The 19851-nt window shown below is 49.8% G+C and overlaps 1 protein-coding gene across 2 annotated transcripts in view; it reads left to right on the top strand.

Moving 5' to 3' along the window:
- The window catches only part of REEP3 (receptor accessory protein 3), a 92536-nt gene that overhangs the window by 36302 nt on the left and 36383 nt on the right, over positions 1-19851 (top strand). For both annotated transcript variants that reach the window (XM_006266921.4, XM_019496690.2), the window contains one exon: positions 533-605. In XM_006266921.4, the coding sequence (XP_006266983.1) occupies positions 533-605 (73 nt within the window). The remainder of the gene's footprint in view (positions 1-532; positions 606-19851) is intronic.

The following is a 19851-nucleotide window of genomic DNA, read 5'->3' on the forward strand; positions in this document are numbered from 1 at the left end:
CTCCAGCTGCGGCCTCACTAAGGCCAAGTACAGGGGGAGAATGATGTCCTGGGATTTGCTTGAGAAGCATCTATGGATGCAAGCCAGCGTTTTGGTCGCTAATTCTAGTATCACTTTTAAAATTGTTGATAAGTTGTTGCTTTATGGGGCTGGGCTGTGGCTTGGGAAATGGCTACCCTCACAGCAAAGCAGTGATGGTTACTAGAAAGTTATATTGGCACTGGCTAGTGTCAGATACTAGGTATAGCTTCTTGTAGTGAAGCCCTGGTTCAAGAAACATTTCCATTTGTTTAGAGGCAGATCATAAGAAGCTGTCTGATGTCTTCAGGAAAATTAAATCAGCCTGAGATAAAGTATTGCCGGTACAGACTGCCTAGTTGTCTCCAAGTTGCCTGTAAAATTAGGGTTTTTTTCAAGCTATTAGGTGCTGCTTTTTCCAGGCTGTTTGCAGCTGTCTAATGGTGTAGTATGTCTGCTTTCTTTCATGTACAGACTGACAAATTTAATACCTTTTTAATTTTTTTTTTAATAGGTTGATATTTGGAATGCTGTATCCTGCTTATTATTCATACAAGGCTGTGAAGACAAAAAATGTGAAGGAATATGTAAGTCCCACATGTCTTCTCTCTTCAGTTAAACATGCTGTTGTTGAAATGTATGGGAAACTTTACATTACATTATGCAAAGAATAGTCAGCTGAAAGTTTGACACAGGTTTTAACAGAACTTCAGAAATATTAGGTACAAAAAATAATGTTAATTCACCGTCTCTCTTTCATAGTCAGTTTAGAACTCTGAAAGTTTTTATAGATTACAGCGCTCAACATGTGCTATGTGTATGATGAAATGCAATGTAGTATGTATTTCAGTAAAATAGATGCGTAGCATAGCAAGTTAGGATTGTAATATCTTCTAGCCCTGTGTCTGCACTGCAGCTGTTATGCTCAGAGCTGCAAAAGTCATCTGAAGCTAGATCAACTTTAGGTGGTTCCGCTGTGCTGAGTTGCATGCTGATGTGGCTGAACTTCTACTGGTAATCAAGCCTGCTAAAGTTAGTGTGACTTTGGCTGTATGCTCTTAGATACCTAAGAACTCTGCTTGTGGGTAGTCTTGCTTTTTTCATTCATAGTAGCATGCAAAGTTATTCACATGTATACATTCTTGTAAGCTTCTGACTGATTTATTTGAGCAGTCTAAATGAAATGTTGTTTTTGTACCCAAATTCTTTGGGTTTTGGTGGAGGCAGTAGCTTTACTTAAAGCAGGCTTGTCCAACGTGCGGCCTGCCAAGCCATTTTATCTGGCCCATGGTGGCGGGGCCGCCATGGTACGCAGAGCCGTGGTGGCAGGGCTGCTGTGGAGCGCGGAGCTGCAGTGGCAGCAGTGGGGCAGTGGTGGCGGGCCAGTGGCCGAGGCAAGGCGGGCAGGGCCGGCCCGCGGGCCCCAGCTGGCAGCGAGGGGAGGGAAGCTGCTTACCCCCACGAGGCCTGGCTCATCAGTGAGCCGGGTCCTGCCGCAGCTGCCCCAAGGGCTGTGTGGAGCGGGGCTTCCCCAACCACGCCTGATTGGATGAGCTGGAGACGGGCTCCACCCCTTGCCCCTGGCACGTGGCCTGGGGAGTTGCAGCATGGCCCATGCCCTGCCTGCCTGCGTGGTGGATGGAGGTATGAGGCATGTTCCTGTGCGGAGCTGGGGGTGCCTCAGAGCCAGCCGGGGTGGACGGAGGCACGGGGTAAGTTCCCACGCGGAGCTGGGGGCGCCTTGGGGTCAGCTGGCCCCGACAGAGGCACGGGATAAGTTCCTGTGCGGAGCAGACCCATTTCATTGTCACTTCCTGCAACTTCATTGGTTTCAAAGGTCACGTGACATCTCGTAAGAAGTGACATCACATCAGGACGTGGTCTTTGAATATGACTCGCCGGCCCACTGGGTGATAAAAAGTTCGTGATCCGGCCCCACACTCAAAAAGGTTGGCTACCCCTGACTTAAAGCATGAAAACTTGCCACATCACTCACGTAATCTTTTCCTTGTATTCAGTAAACATAGCAGCTTAATCTATGCTTTTGATAGATAGCACTGCAGAGAATGGAATGACAGGAGTTCTGCTCCATTCTATATAATATAGTTAGGTTCCACACTTGTTTGTACTGTATGAATCTTAAGACATTTAGAGCTTCTCATTAGACTTTTAGAACTATTACTATTTGAATTATGCACAAAAAAGAAGGCCCCCTGAGTGTAGTGGGGTTTTTTTCTTCTTTTTCTTTTTTTTTTATCCATACTTGAAGCCTGAGGAAACTATAATGTAAACTATGAATAGTTCATTTAAACCAAGTAATTTTACAACAGTCAGAAAAAAATATAAAAGCTAAAGAGAGACCTTCTGCATATCTTAATGTAGCCAGAAGTTTTAGTGGGTTTTTGGCCTTCCAGAAGGTTTAGTATGGGAAGTTGTGAGGTCTTAGGTAGTTTCTAGGCCAGCTAGTATTTTAGGGATAAAATTTAATTCTTTAAATCTCACTAGGTAGCGGGAAATGTAATACTGCAGTAACGAAGTCTCAATGATGAGAAGTCATGAATGACAGCAGCAGGGTCTGTATGCAAAGAAATAATTGCATCTTCCTCGTCAAAGAGCTGTATTAAACATTGCTGCTAGTTAAGCTGTTAACATTTTGGAGTCTAACAAGACTGGACAAAAAAAACAAGCAAATATTCCTTTATGCTTATGTCTTCCCAACTTGCCGAAGATCATAGAATCAGAGAAATAGGACTGAAAGGGACATCCATGGGTCTTCTAGTCCAGCCTCCTTGAGGCAGAATCATCTCTGTCCAAATCATCCAATACAAATTCAAGTAAAATAAGATATTAGTGACACCACTTTTGAAAACCTTGTAAGTTTTAAAAGCTTCTAGTTTATAAATCTGCCCTCCTCTTAGTTCTGGTGTTCAAAAACACCACATTCCCTTCTAAAACTTTTTTCCCCAATTGTTGGTGTGTGAAAGTCTGCCAATATAAAGGAGACTACCCAAAAGGACACAGTAAATCTGAATGGACAAAGCCTGATTTTTGCCAGCCATTGTACTAGCAGGCTATTTTCAGACAAGGTATGGTGGCATGGTGATACTGTCTGCACCTGAGTGATCCAGTTAAGCTTTACCTAAATAACTAAAGATGATAAAATGATGGATACTTACATACAGTTGCACTGCTCACCCCCCCCCCCCCCCCACAGCTTTTCACTCTTCTGTAAGGCTTCATTAACAAGGGTTGGCCCTCTCACTACACTTTCTCCCCCAGCATAGAACTAATCTTTTAGAAATGAAGATTTTTTTTTTTTTTTTTTTTTTTTTTTTTTTTTTTAAAGGATGTTGAAAATTGCAATAAGAGCTGATAGGTATTAATTATTATCTAGTCTTCCCTGAGAGTAACATTAATTATCACAGAATAAGATGTACACATGGTACAGGTTTTCAAGGATACATAATTGCTATTGTAAGCTGTATTTTAAGATGGTCCCTGAATTGCTGCTGCTACTACAAAAAAATTGTGAAATGCTGGCCTAGTTCTCTAGTTCGATGTTTGAACATTTTAAATCCAGGGACCACTTGTGAGGTGGTTTGCTATTTATTAATGTGTAACCTGGGCAGTACTCCAAGAGGTACCTCCTCTCCATTTGAAGGGATCAAAGCAGGTGCACAAGTGCTGTGGGAGGTATAGGGACTCTCCTCCCCCTATAGAGCAGAGCCAGACCACCAATGGGGCCTTAACCATATACCTTTTAATGAGAGAACAGTACTGGGAACATAAACGGGCATAAACCAGGCGGTACAGGGGACACTACAACACCCCACGGGAGCAGGATTCAACAAAGGTTAGACACTTAACCCTGTCTTTTGTCAATGATTGTAACAAAATATAAAACACAAACAGCAGAACAAACGATACTGGTGGGTGAAATCTAAGAAGGCACAAAATGCCAAGGAAATAGAGGGCCTAGGTACCTGGAGGGGGAGAAAGGGGGAAAACACAATGGCCCCTTTCCACTGCCAGAAGACTTTCTCCTTGTTAGCTCACTCACCCCAAGTCACCCCAGCTGGGACTTGACCTTGGATCTCTCATGTGGTAGGCAGAAATACTCCCACACAACCACCACTGGTGGCACTGCTCCAAACTGCTAGGGGTCTTGACCTTCCCAGAACCCCGGCCTCGCGTCGAGCTGCCTAGCCTCTTATTGGAGGAGCTGGAAGCAGATCTGGGAACCTTTCAGGTCTCTGCTCAGATCCTGCTGGAGTAGGCAATCCTGGAGCCCAGCAGGGAGCCTCTCCTGCTGGCCGCACACCGTGCTGCTGAGGGTCCAGCTGCTGCCTGCAGGTCCCACTCCTTCAGGCTCTTCTGGGGCAACTGCTCCCACCCTGCTGGCCCAGCTCTTGCCAGCTCTTTGAAGCGCCTTCCTTGTGGTCCCTTGCTGGTCTCTCTTGAGTCAGCTGCGCTGCCCCTTTTATCTCTGTCCAGGTGACCCAAGGGGCCAATCAGGGAACATGGAGGGTGAATCTCTGGGGTCTGCTTGGTGAGTAAAGGGAATCCCAAGTCTTCCAATCATCTTTTGCCCTTTCAAAACCCCTGGGCTAAGTCACTGCCAGCTAGCCCATCATAAATGGTTAACTGGAATTGTGAAATCCATTAACTAATGGCTTGTAACAGTGTAAGTGAATACAGAGGAGAATGTGCGGGCCGGGAGCGGTCCGAGGCCTTCGGGGGTTTTTTTCGTGCGGTAGGCTGTGGCCAGCAGCCCGGACACGCCGGGTTGGGGAAGACAGGTGGCACGCTAGAATTAGGCACGGACGCTTAGTGGTTGATTTAAGATTATTTTACTTACACCGAAGATGGTCGCGGTGCAGGCAGGAAAACTTGCTTGAGTTGCGGTTACAAAACAAAACAAAACACTCGAACCTGCAGAACATAAGGGTACGTCGCAATGGGGTTTTGGCGACGGGAAGAAAAAAACTGCAGGACTCGAACCCTGGGTGGAGCTCTGGATTCACTCACACGAAGTTTGCTAGGCTCCGTGGAACTTGTGCGCAGGGAAGGGTACGTCGAGGGATCAGGCGGTGACGGGGAGAGGCGAGAGGTTGATCAGACCTCTGTAGCCTTCTTGAGATGCATGCTGGGTCCGATAGGCTCCGCAACACTTAGATCTTCACGAGACGTGAAGTTCTCCTCCTCCTGATAGTCGTGGAGTCCTCCAACTTGGGCGGAAACCACTCAAGCCTCTTATACGGCTAGCAAGCCAATCGCTAGCTGCCAAGTAGGAATAATTTAGAATTGGCCAATAGTGGGGCACGAATCTGAATACAAATGGCGGGAACTCCTTGCAACGTGCATTTCTCTGTTGCAACGAAGAAATGCACCCTGCAAAGAAAGCTACGAGCGGCGGGAAATAATTCAGCAGTGCCGAAGCGCGCACAAACAAAAATCACACCCTTGGGTTGTGACAGAGAAGTGGATGTTTAGTAGATGTTTATTTTGCCTTGAAATTCTTGTGTTTTGGTCTAGATCTTTTTTTCTTTTTCATGGCTAGATTCTGAATTAAAGCTACTTTTGGATATGCTCTGAACAGGCAAAAGGAAAGGGATGGTTCAACACTCAAAATGCAAAAATAAGAGAGAAGAAAATAAATTGACTCTACCTACATGGTTATTTTGAAAAAAAATGCTGGAATGTTTAGCTTGCTTTATGTAGGTCACTGTGTACAGATGACAAGTTGGAATCTAATTTAATGTTGAAATTGCTTTTGGATAGATAGGCTTTGTGATTCCTTCAGTCACTTTGTGGAACAGTACAACTTTAACAAACTATTTATTTTCTTTGGAAACTATGGAAACTAGCATTTTAAAATGAGCACCAGCTTTTTTAGATTTATACAACTGCATGAGAATCAGTTGGAACAACATCATACTTATTTCAGTCAAACCTATTTTTTTTTGTTTTTTGTTTTTTTTAAGCTTAGGTTACTATGGAAAAGTCCTGCCATGCTTTTTTTTTTTTTTTAATATGCAATATGTTAAAAGATAATGAAAATGCTCAGATGTTTATGTATGTGTATCTAATCATTAAAATATACTATCAAACTAGTCTTCTATAGATTTCATAGATATTAGGGTTGGAAGGGACCTCAGCAGATCTTTGAGTCCGACTCCCTGCTCTGGGCAGGAAAGAACGTTGGGGTTAGATGACCCCAGCCAGGTGGCGGTCTTTAAGAGAAGACTGGACAAGCAAGGTAGGGGAGAGCACCACCTCCCTTGGAAGCCCATTCCAGATTCTGGTAAGCCTTACTGTGAAGAAATTGTTCCTGATGTCTTAACCTGAATCTGTTCTCCTTCAGTCTGTGGCCATTATTTCTAGTTACTCTAAGGGATGCCCTGGTAAACAGAGCATCTCCTATCCCTTGGAGTCTCCCCCCGATGAATTTGTAGACCGCCACAAGATCGCCTCTCAGCCTTCTCTTGCAGAGGCTGAAGAGATTCAGGTCCTTCATTCTCCCCTCGTAGGGCCTTACCTGGAGGCCCCTAATCATACGAATGGCCCTCTGGACCCTCTCAAGGTTATCCACATTGAAGCACGGCCCCCAAAACGACGCAGTACTCCAACTGCAGCCTGACCAATGCCGCATAGAAGGGAAGTATCACCTCCCTGGACCTATTTGTGATGCACCTGCTGATGCATAATAAAGTGCGGTTAACTTTACTGATCACTTTGTCACGTTCATGACTCATGTTCATCTTGGAGCCAGCTATGAGTCCAAGATCGCTTTCTGCTACAGTGCTGCTGAGAGGGTCATCCCCCAGCCTGTAAGTTGTCTCGGCCGGGCTGAACCGACTCGAGGTGATTCAGAATTTACCCGTTCGTCAGGGCGGGCTGGTGAATAGAGAGGCTGACAAGCTTAATGATTGCAAAAAACTTTACTTACGTCGCGGGTGGCTGCGACGGAAACGGTTCGGTCGTCTGGACAACAATGTGAGTTGCTCCAGCTGGCGAGGCCAATGCCAGTAAACTCGTCTGTAATTCAAGCCGGCGGGAAAAGGGTACGTCTGGGACTGCGTTCGGCGATGGGAAGAAGGATCGATAGACTGATCACCTATCGATCAGCTAGCCGCAAGTCGGATCTCTAAGAGGCACTCTGCAGCGTGCTCAAAGTTCTTCGACTTGGGCGGAAGTCGCGCTAGTTTTTAAACGGCCAGCAAGCCAATTACCGGCCGCCACGTGTGAATAATTTAGCACTAGCTAATTGCGGGGCACGAATTTGCATCCGAATGGCGGGAACTCTTTGCGCCGTGCACCTCCGTGCTGCAAAGAGAAAATGCGTCCTGCAAAAGCAGCTGCAAAAGTGGCGGGAACACTCTCCTGCACGCGGGTTCTTTATACAGCAAAAACCCTCGCTGTGCAAGAGGCTCTCGTGTGTCAAGAAAATTCCATAGTGCCGAGGCACCAAACTCGCTGGGTTATGACGTAAGTGTGTTGGTGATTCCTTTTCCCTAGGTACAGCACTTTGCATTTGTCCTTGTTGAATTGCATCCTATTCTGTTCTGCCCACTTCTCCCATATCAACACTACTTTGTGAACTTAAATCAAGTAGTCCATAAAGTCCTGTTTAAAAAGAACCTCAGGAGGTCCATAATGCATTTGATATGTATTTTACACATTAAGTTTGTCTGTTATACTTGTGTCATGTGTGAGACCATGGGGTGGGTGACCTGGTCTGGGGTGTACTCGGGGAGCAAGGTGCTGATGAGGTCAGGAGGTGTGAGCAGACTTCAGGGACGAGCTAGGCCAGTCTAAGAGCAAGCTGAGTCAGGAAGCTGGGAGATCAAGAGAGCACAAGTTGGAGGGAATTGCAAACAGTTTGGGTTCAGGTTGAGCCTGGTTGCCTGGAGACTTCCTGTTCTGGGTCAGAGCTTTGTGGGGGAGGATTGACTGATTGTGACCAGCCATGCTGATGCCATTGAGTTAGAAAAGTGCTGGTTCCTTCTGGAGGACAACCTTTACCAGCCTGGGTGACCAGCTGTAGGTTGGCAGGCTGGGATGAGCAACTGTGCTGATCAGGCTGACACCCTAGGTTCAAGGCCATGACCTGACATCATGCATGCACATCTATGTATCATAGAATTATAGAAAATTAGGGTTGGAAGAGACCTCAGGAGGTCATTTAGTTCAGTGTTTCTCAACCTTTTAAGTAGCAAGTACCCCCTAACTTCTGAAAATGTTAATAAATACCCCAACACCCAATTTTCCAGGGGATTTTATATTTACAGACTAATGTGTGCCATATGTTGGAAGAAGGGCTGTATATATAAAGCCGTGATATGACACATGTCTGATCTGTGTGGGTAGGGTTGCTACCTTTTACACCAGGGTGCTCAGGAATGTACCTAGACTAGAAGTGATGTTGGCCAAAGCTAGGAGGGCTGAATCCAGTGTTGTGCAAAGCGTGGCACGCCAAATTATTGTTGGGGAATTTAAAGTGCTGTACAATCTGCGGTGCGTCAAATTTTTTGCCATAGTTTTGAGAGGAGGAAGGGGTGAGAGAGAGACCAGGATATAGGGTGAGAGAGACAGCGAGACAGGGAAGGGGCAAGGGTGAAGAGAGAGAGAGAGGGGGGACAGGTAGCAACCGTAATTGTGGTGCAGGCAGGTGATGTTGACTGCTTCTGGTGCCACTGCAGCAGGGGTTGGGGTGATGGGGAGAAGCAGAGACCCGTGGCATGATGAGGCAAGTCTATAGGGCAGGGGTCAGCAACCCCTGGGGCATGCATGCCCCTACAGCAGTAACCCCAGAAGCAACCAACACCACCTGCCTGCACCACAGTTATGGTTGCTACCTGTCCCCTCTCTCTTCCCCCCCTACCCATCTCGTGCGCTCTCTCTCTTTTGCCCTATATCTGTGTGTGTGTCGCTCTCTCACCCCTTCCTCCTCTCAAAACTGTGGCTAAAAATTTGAACATCCATTTGCAGCAGAACAAAGTTGAGTAGAGTGCAGCAACCAGACAGGCCTATGAGGTCCCGGTGAAAGCCATCCCTGGGGGCCTGGCACAGAATTACTCTCCACAATGTGTTTCCAGGGCTTTGTCCTGTTGCAGATAACTCACGTGTGAGGGCATTGAGCACTTCCCAGAGGAAACTGGCCCACGGTCTACTTGAGATGCAGAGTGTGGCCTCATTTTAGCTCCAAGAGCTTTGGGGGATTGTGGGGGATGTTGTTCCCAAGCCCACAGCAAAGCCCCAGCTGACCCAGCAACCCTCCATGCCCAGATCAAGCCTTAAAAGTAACCAGGCAATCAAGTTTTTCCATCATGCTTGCTGTGCCCAGCCTGGCACGAGCCTGGGAAGGATTTCCAATGTGCTGATTAGACTTTGCTGCAAAGCTTCCAAATATTTCAGGCCTTATAATACAATGAGGAGCAGAAACACTAATAAGCAAATTAAGAGAGTGTTCATGGTATGCTAATGAGCATGGCATGCAAGGCCATTTTGCTTGGCACTCCACTGTCAGCCATGGAGCCTGGGCTGTTCTCAGCAGGTGGCTGGGCAGCTGCAAGCCCTGCTGCAAGCAGCCCGGGCTCTTTGGCTGGCAGTAGCCAGGAGGCTGCAAAGGAGCTGCTCCAGCATCCCACAGCTCCGAGCAGACAGGGGGTGGGGAGGGCCCTGAGGCAGCGCAGCCCAGAAAAGCCCTGTGCCGCCATCGGCACCTCCTATATCCAGCCTGGGCTCTGGGCAGCTGCAGCAGGGAGGCTGCAAACAGCTGCACTGGGCTTCGCAGCCCCAGCATCAGCTCCATGCCAGCGATGGCATGTGCATCTCAATGCAGAAAGTGGGTTTATCCCTGCTCTCTGCTCTGAGACGTGTATGCAGTCACTGCCAGCATGGAGCTGATGATGGGGCTTGGGAGCTGAGCGCAGCAGTCGGGCTGCAAACAGCTGCACCGAACTCCGCAGCCCCGGCATCAGTTCAGTGCTAGCTGCGACTGCATGCGCGCCTCAGAGCAGAGAGGGGATAAACCTGCTCTCTGCTTTGAGGTGCACGTGCAGTTGCTGGCATGGAGCCAATGCCAGGGCTGCAGAGCCCAGTGCAGCTGTTTGCAGCCTGCTGCAGCTGCCACAGAGCCCAGACTGGCTACGGGCAGGGGCTGGTGGCGGCACAGGGATTTTCCCCGCATTTGGCGGCAGCGGTGCTGAGCGGGGCAGGCAGCAGCCTTCCCTCCCATCACTGCAGTCTGCCCCGAGCACCGGATAGAGCTCGGTGCCACTGCCAGCCCTCCCACCCACAGTGAACTGGGCCCCGGGTGGGCCGGGTTGTGGGGCTAGTCCCTACGGTGCAGGAGGGAGTGGGGCAGTGCCATGCCCCTCCCACATGTGCGGGCCGGGTCAGACCCCGGGCCCTTTTCGTCACTCTGCACACGGGCTGTGGCCGGCAGCCCGGGCAGGCCGGGTCGGAGAGGGCGGCCGCCGAACTAGAATTAGGCACAGACATGTAACGGTTGATTTTAAGATTGTATACTTACACCGAGATGGTCGCGGTGCAGGCTGAGAACTTGCTTGAGTTGCGGTTACAACAGAAAACACGAACACATGTGGAGTTTGCTAGGCTCCACGCAGACAGAACTCGAACAATCACGTGGAGTTTGCTAGACTCCACGCAGACAAAACTCCGGATGTCCAGGACAAGCGCGCATAGAACTCGTCGATATGTCTTATAGAAGGCTCCGTTCGAAGACGGGAAGAGGTGGGCGGTGGATCAGGCCGCCAAACTTCTCTGAGCAACACACAGGGTTTCTATTACCCTGCTGCGCACACCCAGAGTCCCCACGAGATGGATGCAGAGTCCTCTTCGGCTTGGGCGGAAACTGCTCAAGCCTCTTATACGGCTAGCAGGCCAATAGCTAGCCGCCATGTGTGAATAATTTGGCACTAGCCAATTGCGGGGCACGAATTTGCATACGACAAGCGGGAACTCCTTTGCACTGTGCATTTCTGTGTTGCAAAGAAAATGCACCCTGCAAAGACAGCTGCAAAGTGGCGGGAACACTCCTTTGCACGCAAGTTCTCTGTGCAGCAGAACTCCTCCGTGCAATGAAGCTGTAAACCCACGGGGATAATTCTTAGTGCCGAAGCACACAAAAAATCAGACCTTTGGGTCATGACACCACACTTTGGGGGGGGGGGGGGGTCTTAGTCTGCCCTCCCCCCAAGCCCAGGAAGGATAAAAAAGAGAGAGAACTTACCTGCCTGTTGGTGGGGAGTGCTCAGGTATCTGTGTGCCTGCCCTCCCCCTCCTGTAGCAGCCTTTGGCCGGCTGGGGGTAGGGGCAAGCAGCTGGATGTGAACCTGGCGGCGGCAGGGAAAGTGGTGGCAGCCCCTTGCTGTGGGGTTTTTCCATACCCGCATACCCCCTGCCTGTCTCTTGCATACCCCCAAGGGTAACGCGTTCCATGGGTTGAGAAACTATGATCTAGTCCAACCCTCTGCTCAAAGCAGGACTATCTCCAACTAGATCATTCCAGCTAGGGCTTTGTTGAGCCAAGCCTTAAAAACCTCCAAGGATAGAGGTTCCATAGGTAACCCATTCCAGTGCTTCACCACCCTCCTAGTGAGAATTTTTCCTAATATCCAACAGAAACTTCCCCAGCTGCAACTTGAGACTATTGGTCCTTGTTCTGTCATCTGTCACCACTGAGAACAATCTAGGCTCCATCTTTTTTGTGACCACCCTTCAGGCTGGTATCAAATCCCCAGTCTTCTGTTCTACATACTAAATAAGCCCAGTTCCCTCAGCCTCTCCTCAGAAGTCATGTGCTCCAGTCCCCAACCATTTCTGTTCCTTTCTGTTGGACTTGCCAACTGGTCCACATATGAATTTAAAATATAAAAAAAAAAATGGAACTAATAAAAATGTGCAAAATTGACCTAAATTCCAGTAACTTTAGACTCTGAGAGTATAGTCTGTTTGGAAATATTTCAGTTTCTCTGACTTATCAAAAAAAAAAAAAAAAGGTTGTAAGTTTATGATGGCACCAGATATGTACTCATGTTATTTACCAGTTTTATGTTTGAAGTTGTGGAGTTACCACAGTAAGAATAGTATGAAGCCCTAGACTTCTCCCTTTCATCCTAAATTAATATTGCTATGGAAATGTTTTTGTGGTAATGATTGGTTTAGAGATTTTTGGCAATTTTATTTATTTGTTTTTTCAACTGACAATAACATCACCTGTATATTCTGCGAAGTCCTGCTAAATGCATAGTTGGGGACTTAACTTTAGACTTCCATGGTTTTTTTTTTTTGCAAGGTGAAAATATTTTATTTCAACGCATTTTGTCAGTAAAAGAAAAATCTTATTTCTTCGTGTTACCAACACATACCATGAACTTCTAACTAAGAGCTGATATAATTCCTGCTGTTGATCAGCAGCTCAGGGCCAGGAGAACAAATGTTTTGCAGACTTGGGACGATAAGCAGTAGTTTCAGAACTTTTGTATGATGATCCCAAGACAACAACTTGCCAAAACTCCCTATGGGGCTTTGGGTGGGTGGGGAGCAGTGTTCGGGAGCAGGATGGGAGCAATTCACTCCCTGCACACCCTGCCCTATGTCGGGGGAGGGACATGTGTACATTAGCGGGGGCGGGGGGGTGGGGGGCGTGGAGAGGGATGCCTGGGAGCTAGACAGTGGTGAGGGGAGGCAGGCCGAGGCGGTGGGCGCATGCAGCAGAGCTCACCCAGTCAGTCCTCAGCTGCCCTTGTGCTCCATGTGGAGCTTAAGTCCACTTGGGGCAGCCTGAGCTGTGCTTCCACTCAGGCCTTGGCCAGCACGCAGCTTCTGGCAGGGCTTTTCCTGGTGTTGCTGTAGCCAGTCAGGTGCTGCTCTGCTCCTCTTGCCTGCAGTGGGAGCTGCCTGGCTGAAGCTTCCCCCCTGCCCACCTGAGGTGGTGCAGTAAGGGCCAGGAGTGGGAGAAGGGAGCCACCTCTGGAGGCAAGGGAAGCTAGACCAGCACCTGCAGATGGCTGCTCATTGCACCTGGTGGGTGAAACAGGTGGAAGCAGCCAGGAGCTTGAGCTGGGGCTTTGTGCTGGGACAGGAGCCACCTGACTGAAGCTTCTTCCCTCCCTTGCCTGCCCAGAGCAGCGGGGCAGGGGCAGGAGCAGGAGCCGCAGCTGGAGACAAAGAAAGCAGAACAGCCCTGCTGGCCTGGGCCCAGCCCCAGCCAGTGCACACAGCTGTTCCCAGTGTGGCTGCAGCCAGTTTGGTGCTGTTCTGGTCCCTCTGCCTCCAGCAGTGGCTCCTCCTTCAGCTCCTGCCCTTGCTGCACTGCCCTGGGTAGGCAGGCTGGGAGGAAGCTTCAGTTATGTGGCTCCTGCTGGAGGCAAAGGGAGCAGAACAGCACCTGGCCAGTTGCAGCCACATGAGGAACAGTCCTGCTGGAAGCTGCACTCTGGCCAAGGCCTGGGCCTGGCCCTAGGCTGCCGGGCATGGGCGGGAGTGTGGCATGGGCTGCCCTGGTGGGAACGGGTCAGGCTTGGCCCCGTGCAGAGCACTGCAGGAGCAGCCACAGGTTGGATCCAGTCAGTTGGGCCATTTCTGGCCTGTAAGCTGTATTTTGCCCACCTCTGCCCTACTGCCTTAGTTAATGAAGCTGTGCCTAGGCAGGTTTGAGCCATGCAGAATCTTTGGATACACACAGAGAAGTTGCAGGATGGTTATAGTGTCTGCTTTTTGAAGACAGAAGAGAGTATAGTACTGCTTACAGATTTCTTGGGATGTGAGCGTTTCCAGTGCTGCACACATAATTGTACTCTGTATATTAGTTAAGTCAAGAGCCAAGCCATTCCATTCTGTGTGCTATGACATCTCTGACTCTGTTTCTGGCAGCTGCAAAGTAACCCAGTGAACAGGTTGAGACCGAAATAGACAGGTTTATCAAATAAACAGGTTTATGACAGAAATTCCATAAACTAGTTTGACCTAAATCAGTTAAGTCTGATACTAAATCCAACCAGGTTTATCTTAAATTACTTTTAGCTAGTTTGAAAACAGTTTAAGTGCGCTGAACTTCTGTTTTGTTGCTTCATTTGCATATAATTTCTGGAGGATCTCAGGGCTCGTGACAAGAACACCCGGTTGCAGTCAAGATTGGGGGTAATTAGCACATGGCCCCCTGGCGGGGCAGGGGGATCTGGAGTACACACATACTGAGCGGTGCCAATGGGGTCACTGTGGCTTGAAACACTGTTGACTCCGGTGGGGCCCAGCCCAGTGAACTATATAGTAATCGCAAGCCTTTCGCTTTGGGCTAATGTTATTCATAGTTTGTTCTATATACAAATGGGTATTAAAGTGCTGCTTAAAAGTGTGTTTATGGAATATCTATGCCTAAACTTGCACCTGTTTCAAAATATGTAAATGCACAGTTCTGGATGAACTAAGTCTGTTGGGTACCTGTACTATAGGTATATTTATTCTTGGGTCACTGTTTTTTCAAATTTGCCCCTAGCTTCCATGTTCTCAGGGAGAGCAGGGAGGGGAGAATGGGCTGCAGGAAGAAGAAGTTGTGGGGGGCAGAGGGGAAGGGGCCTACCTGATCCTCCTTCCCCCCCCCCCCCCCCCCCGATTGATTTTTCCCAGCTGTAGCAGTGGGTAAATTCAAAGCAAACCTCCAATAATTAGATTATGTATCTGGTATATCTAGTATAAGATATCTAGTATAAGAATTATTATCTATTATGTCCCATCACATAAGAAAGCCTAGGCTCCTCATGGCAGACTCAACTGCCTGTACACAAATACCAGGAGCTTGGATAACAAGAGGAGCTGGCCCTTCTGACTGATTAATGATTATGACCTCATAGGGATAATGGAGACCTGGTGGGACTCCTCCTACAATGGGTTAGGTATAGAAAGCTATACCCTCTACAGGAGAGAAAGTGTTGGGAAGAGGGTTCGGGTTATAGCTCTTTGCCAAGGAGCAGTACACTTCCCTTCAAACTGAATTCATTAAACAGGAAGGGAATCTTGAGACCATCTGGGTTAAAATATGGGGGGGGGGGAAACACGGGGAAGGAGATATAGGAGTCTGTTACAGACCTAACCAAGAACTGGATCTCAAATTCAAGAGGGAACTGGCTGAGGTCACACATTCCCAATGTATGATGATCATGGGAGACTTCAACCTCCCTGACATCTTGTGGGATGAGCACATGGCCAGGTTTGACTGGTCGTGTAACTTCCTCGCCTGTGTTGACCATCTGTACCTAATGCAAGAGGTCTGTGGGCCAGCTAGGGGAGAGGCACTGCTGGATCTGGTTCTGTTAGCTACAAAGGACCAACTCACAGGATTCTAATAAACTCTAGTTTATTGGATGGGATTTGAATTTACCAATAAAATCATAAATGAAAACTTTGAGTTATGGGTGGTACTGGTTAGCTTATTGCGCGCACACTCTCACTCTCATATTCAAACCCATTGAGAGGGTGCCACTGAGGGTCACACCTCACTGCCTTTTATCCCTTTCTGGCAGACTTGTATGGTTCCCCTAGCATCATCTTGGCTACCCAATCTGAAGGTCACTGTCCCACGTGTGTCTTGACAGCTGTTAGTCGCAGGGGTCTTGCCTGCTGGTACTTGAAGTTTCGGGAGTCCATCCTTGACTTATTGACTTAATAGCTGTATTGTCATGGGTTACAGGAATAGTCGATAGGGTGAGTGCTCAGTTCCAGGAGTCAGTTCTTTAGCTTGATTGGCTTAAAATGGAGTTCCTTTGGCTAGGCCAGGGGTTGGCAACCCCTGGCATGCGTGCTGAGCATGGCACGCAAGGCCATTTTCCTCAGCATGTGTTGGGGATAGGGAGGCAGCAACTGTTTGCAGCCTCCTGGCTGCCGGCTGGGACCTGGACCAGCTGGCAGGAGCCGGACCAGCTCCCCCCTCTCCCTACTAGTGCAGCCCAACTTGGCTCCACAGACCCCTGCCAGCCTGTGCCCTGCTCTGGGCCCCACCAGCGCTGGCCCTGAGACATTGGTCCCAACACATTGGGACATTGGTCCCAAGATGGTGACCAGAGGGCAGGGCACCTGTCAAGCAACAGGGCTACCCATGTGGCCCTCGACGGCTTGTCAAAACTGGGTAAGCGGCCCTCTGCCTGAAATATTTTCCCGCCCCTGGGGTAGCTGCTGCCAGCGGGGAGCCCAGGCTGCTCCCACCAGGCAACTGGGATGCTGCAATCCCTGCTGGGAGCAGTCTGGGCTCTATAGCCATCAGCAGCTACCCAGAGCTGCTGCCAGCTGCAGCTGGGAGACTACAAACAGCTGCTGCCTTCCCAGAGCCCAGGGTGGGGAGACAGCTAGGGCCAGGGCGGGAGGGCAGCAGCTGTTTGTAGCCTCCTGGCTGCAGCCAACCCGGGCTCTGGGTAGCTGCTGATATCCATGGAGCCCAGGCTGCTCCCGTGGAAGCCCTGCTGCAAGGAGCCTGGGCTCTGTGGCTGTCAGCAGCTACCCAGAACCTGGGCCAGCTGCAAATATCAGCTGCTGCCCCGGCCCCGGCCCCGGCCCCAGGCTCTAGGGAGGCAGCACATACCAGCAGTGCTCCCTGCTGTGCTGCCTTCGCCGCTTCTGCAAAGTAGTGTTGGAACCTGGTGCGGCAGGGCACAGCGGGGGGCACAGAAAGCTCCCAGCTCCCCGCCACACTTCCCCTGCAGGTGGGGGCAGCAGCGGGGGGCACAACCCTGCACTGCTGCCCATGCTGCTCTTGAGCAAAACCAGGGACGTCATCCTTCCTCTTTACTCTGCCTTAGTGAGGGCTCAGCTGCAGTACTGCATCCAGTTTTGCCCCCCACCCCGCTTCAGAAGGGATGTGGATAAGCTTGAGAGCGTCCAGAGGAGAATCACCTGTATGATCAAAGGCCAAGACGTCAAGCCTTATGAGGAGAGGCTGATGGACATAGGACTTTTCAGACTGACGAAGAGAAGGGTCAGGGGGGACTTGGTGGCTGCTTATAAGTATGTAAGGTGGGTACATCAGGATCTGGGAGAACAGTTGTTCACCACGGCTCCCCAAGGGATAACTACGTCTAATGGCCACAAACTTCTAGAATGTCGATTCGGACTCAACATAAGGAAAAACTTGTTTACAGTCCGAGTGTCCAAGGTCTGGAACGGACTTCCCCGGAGGGTGGTGCAAGCACCTACTCTGGGCTCATTCAAAAGGCATTTGGATGTTTATCTTGCTGGGTTCATCTGATTCCTGCAGACTTCCTGCCTCTGGCAGCGGGGCTGGACTCGATCTCACAAGGTTCTTTCCAGCCCCTAATGTCTATGAAATCTAATTTTATATATATAATTATTAGATTCTGTATCTAGTAGGGGTGTGCGAACTTTGGTCACCGATTTGATTCGGAGAAGATTTGGCGGCTGAATCATCGAATCTGAATCAAATCGGGAGATGCATTAAAAGCTCTGAATTGATTCAAAGCGTTCAAATTTGATTAGGAAAAGATTTGGAGATTTGGAAGGCTTTCAGGAAACAGAAACTGAGGAGTGGGGGGGAAGGGAAAGACTGTTCTGATACTGACATCTGTAGCTGGCCAGTGACTGGAAGGGAACGCAGGGAAAGATCACAATCGCAGTGCTTTGGGGGAGGGATGTAGAAGCAGCATATAACACTGTGTGAAACCTTTCTCTCCCTTTTGTGAGCTGCCTCTGGAAGCAGCAGTGTGATAAAAGTACTGGCTGTGGTGGCTGGCTTTCTAGCCAGCCTCTTGCTAGTCTCTTTCCTTGGAAAGGTGTATCCAATATATTACAAATAGAAGACACATATTAAACAGATAAAAGAAGATATATTTTACACACACACACACACACACACACACACACACACACACACACACACCCATTTTCCAGCACAGCAAACATTACGAAGTGTGCTGGAAAGGCAGGTACCAGGTCTTGTAGCAGGGGAGGGAGAGTGGGTAAGGGGAGAGCTGCAAGCTCCACCCACCCCCAACATAGACACACCTTCTTTCCTGGCAACTATGAGTTTTGTGCTGCCAGTGGGAGCAGTATCTGTCCCTGCACCTGCACCACCTCCACTAACACTAGAAATAGCCACCAGCACCAGTATGACAGTTTCCTCCACCCAATTTCAGCTCCCAGCGTAAGCCTCCCAGTGCCAGAGGAGGAGCTGGATCTGGAAACAGGGGAGCTGAGTGCCATAGCCAGGGAAATTCTGGGGAAGGAGGGGTGGAATCTGAGTTTGTGCTCCAAACCCCTCAAAGTTCCCCTAGAGGCAGGTCTTTTTTCGAAGGCACTTCAGAGGAGCTTGTGGGGGCAGGTGGCTCAGCTCCTCCTGTTTTTGTGCTTTCGACTGCTGAGGAGGGGGATAAGGATCCCTACCCTCAGCGCAGAAGTGGACGCGCTGCAAGGGTGAGTGAGGTCACCCAGAGCATTGGGGAGATGCTTGCTCTGCATGGCCAGCCTTCTTTGTTGTGGGTCCAGGGTTCAGGCAGCTTATAGTGCTTCTGGCCCCATCTTGCAAAGTGCCCGCACGCACCACCTTTAGCAGGACGGTGGTGCCCTCCCTGTATGAGGCATGCAGTGGGAGGAGCTGTGGAAGGCAGGGCCACAGGTAGCCTTGCACTTCACCTCAAACAGCTGGAGCATCCAGGGTGGTGATCACACCTACCTCACCCTCACAGGGCACTGGTGCGATCAATCAGGCTGTCGGTGGGCTCTCCTCCAAGCTGAGGTGCTGGATGAGTCCCACATGGCAAGGGAGATCACGGGGGGCCATGAACTGCATGGTGCAGGGGTGACTTGTTGGGCAGGGCTAGCTCACCGGTGGGTTCGTGGTCACTGACAACGGGGCCAATATGGTCAAGGCGGTCCATGATACCAACTTTGTTGGCATCCGCTGTGTGGCACACAAGTTCCATCTCCTAGTCAAGGACAGCGTGGAGGAGGAGGGGGACAGGGCCACCGGTGACAGTGCCGTCGCTACCACGACTAGCCAGCTCGTTTTGAAATGCAGGAAGGTGGCAGGCTACTTCCACTGGAGCACCAAGGGGGACAGATTGCTGAGGGAGAAACAGGCAGAGCTGAGCATCCTGCAGCACAAAATCATGCAGGAGACTCAGTGGAACTCCACATGCTTGATGCTCCAAAGGCGGGTCAAGCAATAGAAGGCCATCCATGTGATGGCCGGCTCGGGGAGATTGAGATCAGTGGCTCCCTTAACAAAGCGGAGCAGGATACTATCTCCCAGATCTTGGTGGTCCTCAAGGCATTCCACATGGCCATCAAGAGCCTCAGTGCTGGCAATGCCCTCCTTAGCCAGGTGATCCCCATAGTGAAGAAGCTTGAGAATCAAATGGAGAAGTTCCAGGGGATCAATGTTTCTGGCTGGGGCAAGTCGCTTTCACCAGAGGTGAAGGCACTGGTGAAGCAGCTGAAGGAGAGCACCAAAAATGGCTGGATCTGTTGTGGTCCAGTACGGTCAACGTGCTAGCGGGCATGCGTAACCTGAGGTTGAAGGGGAGTATGCAGCAGCAAAATCCTTGATTGCTTGATGGAGGTGCTAGTGAACAGGGTTAGGGAGACGGAAGGGCAGAGGTGGGGTGATGTGGAAGAGGGGGATCCACTGTCCTGTGCCAGTACTTCAAGCACCAGCCAATCTCTTCCACCACAGCCACTGCCAATGTGGGCCAAGGGCATGGCTTCAATTTTGGGGTCCAGAGACACCAGACACCACCATCAGGCATGTGGCATGGAGGCCTTGGTGGTTACCTATCTTGCTGAAGACATGGATCCCCTGCA

Source organism: Alligator mississippiensis, chromosome 6, assembly GCF_030867095.1.
Source record: "Alligator mississippiensis isolate rAllMis1 chromosome 6, rAllMis1, whole genome shotgun sequence".
Classification (NCBI taxonomy): Eukaryota; Metazoa; Chordata; order Crocodylia; family Alligatoridae; genus Alligator; species Alligator mississippiensis.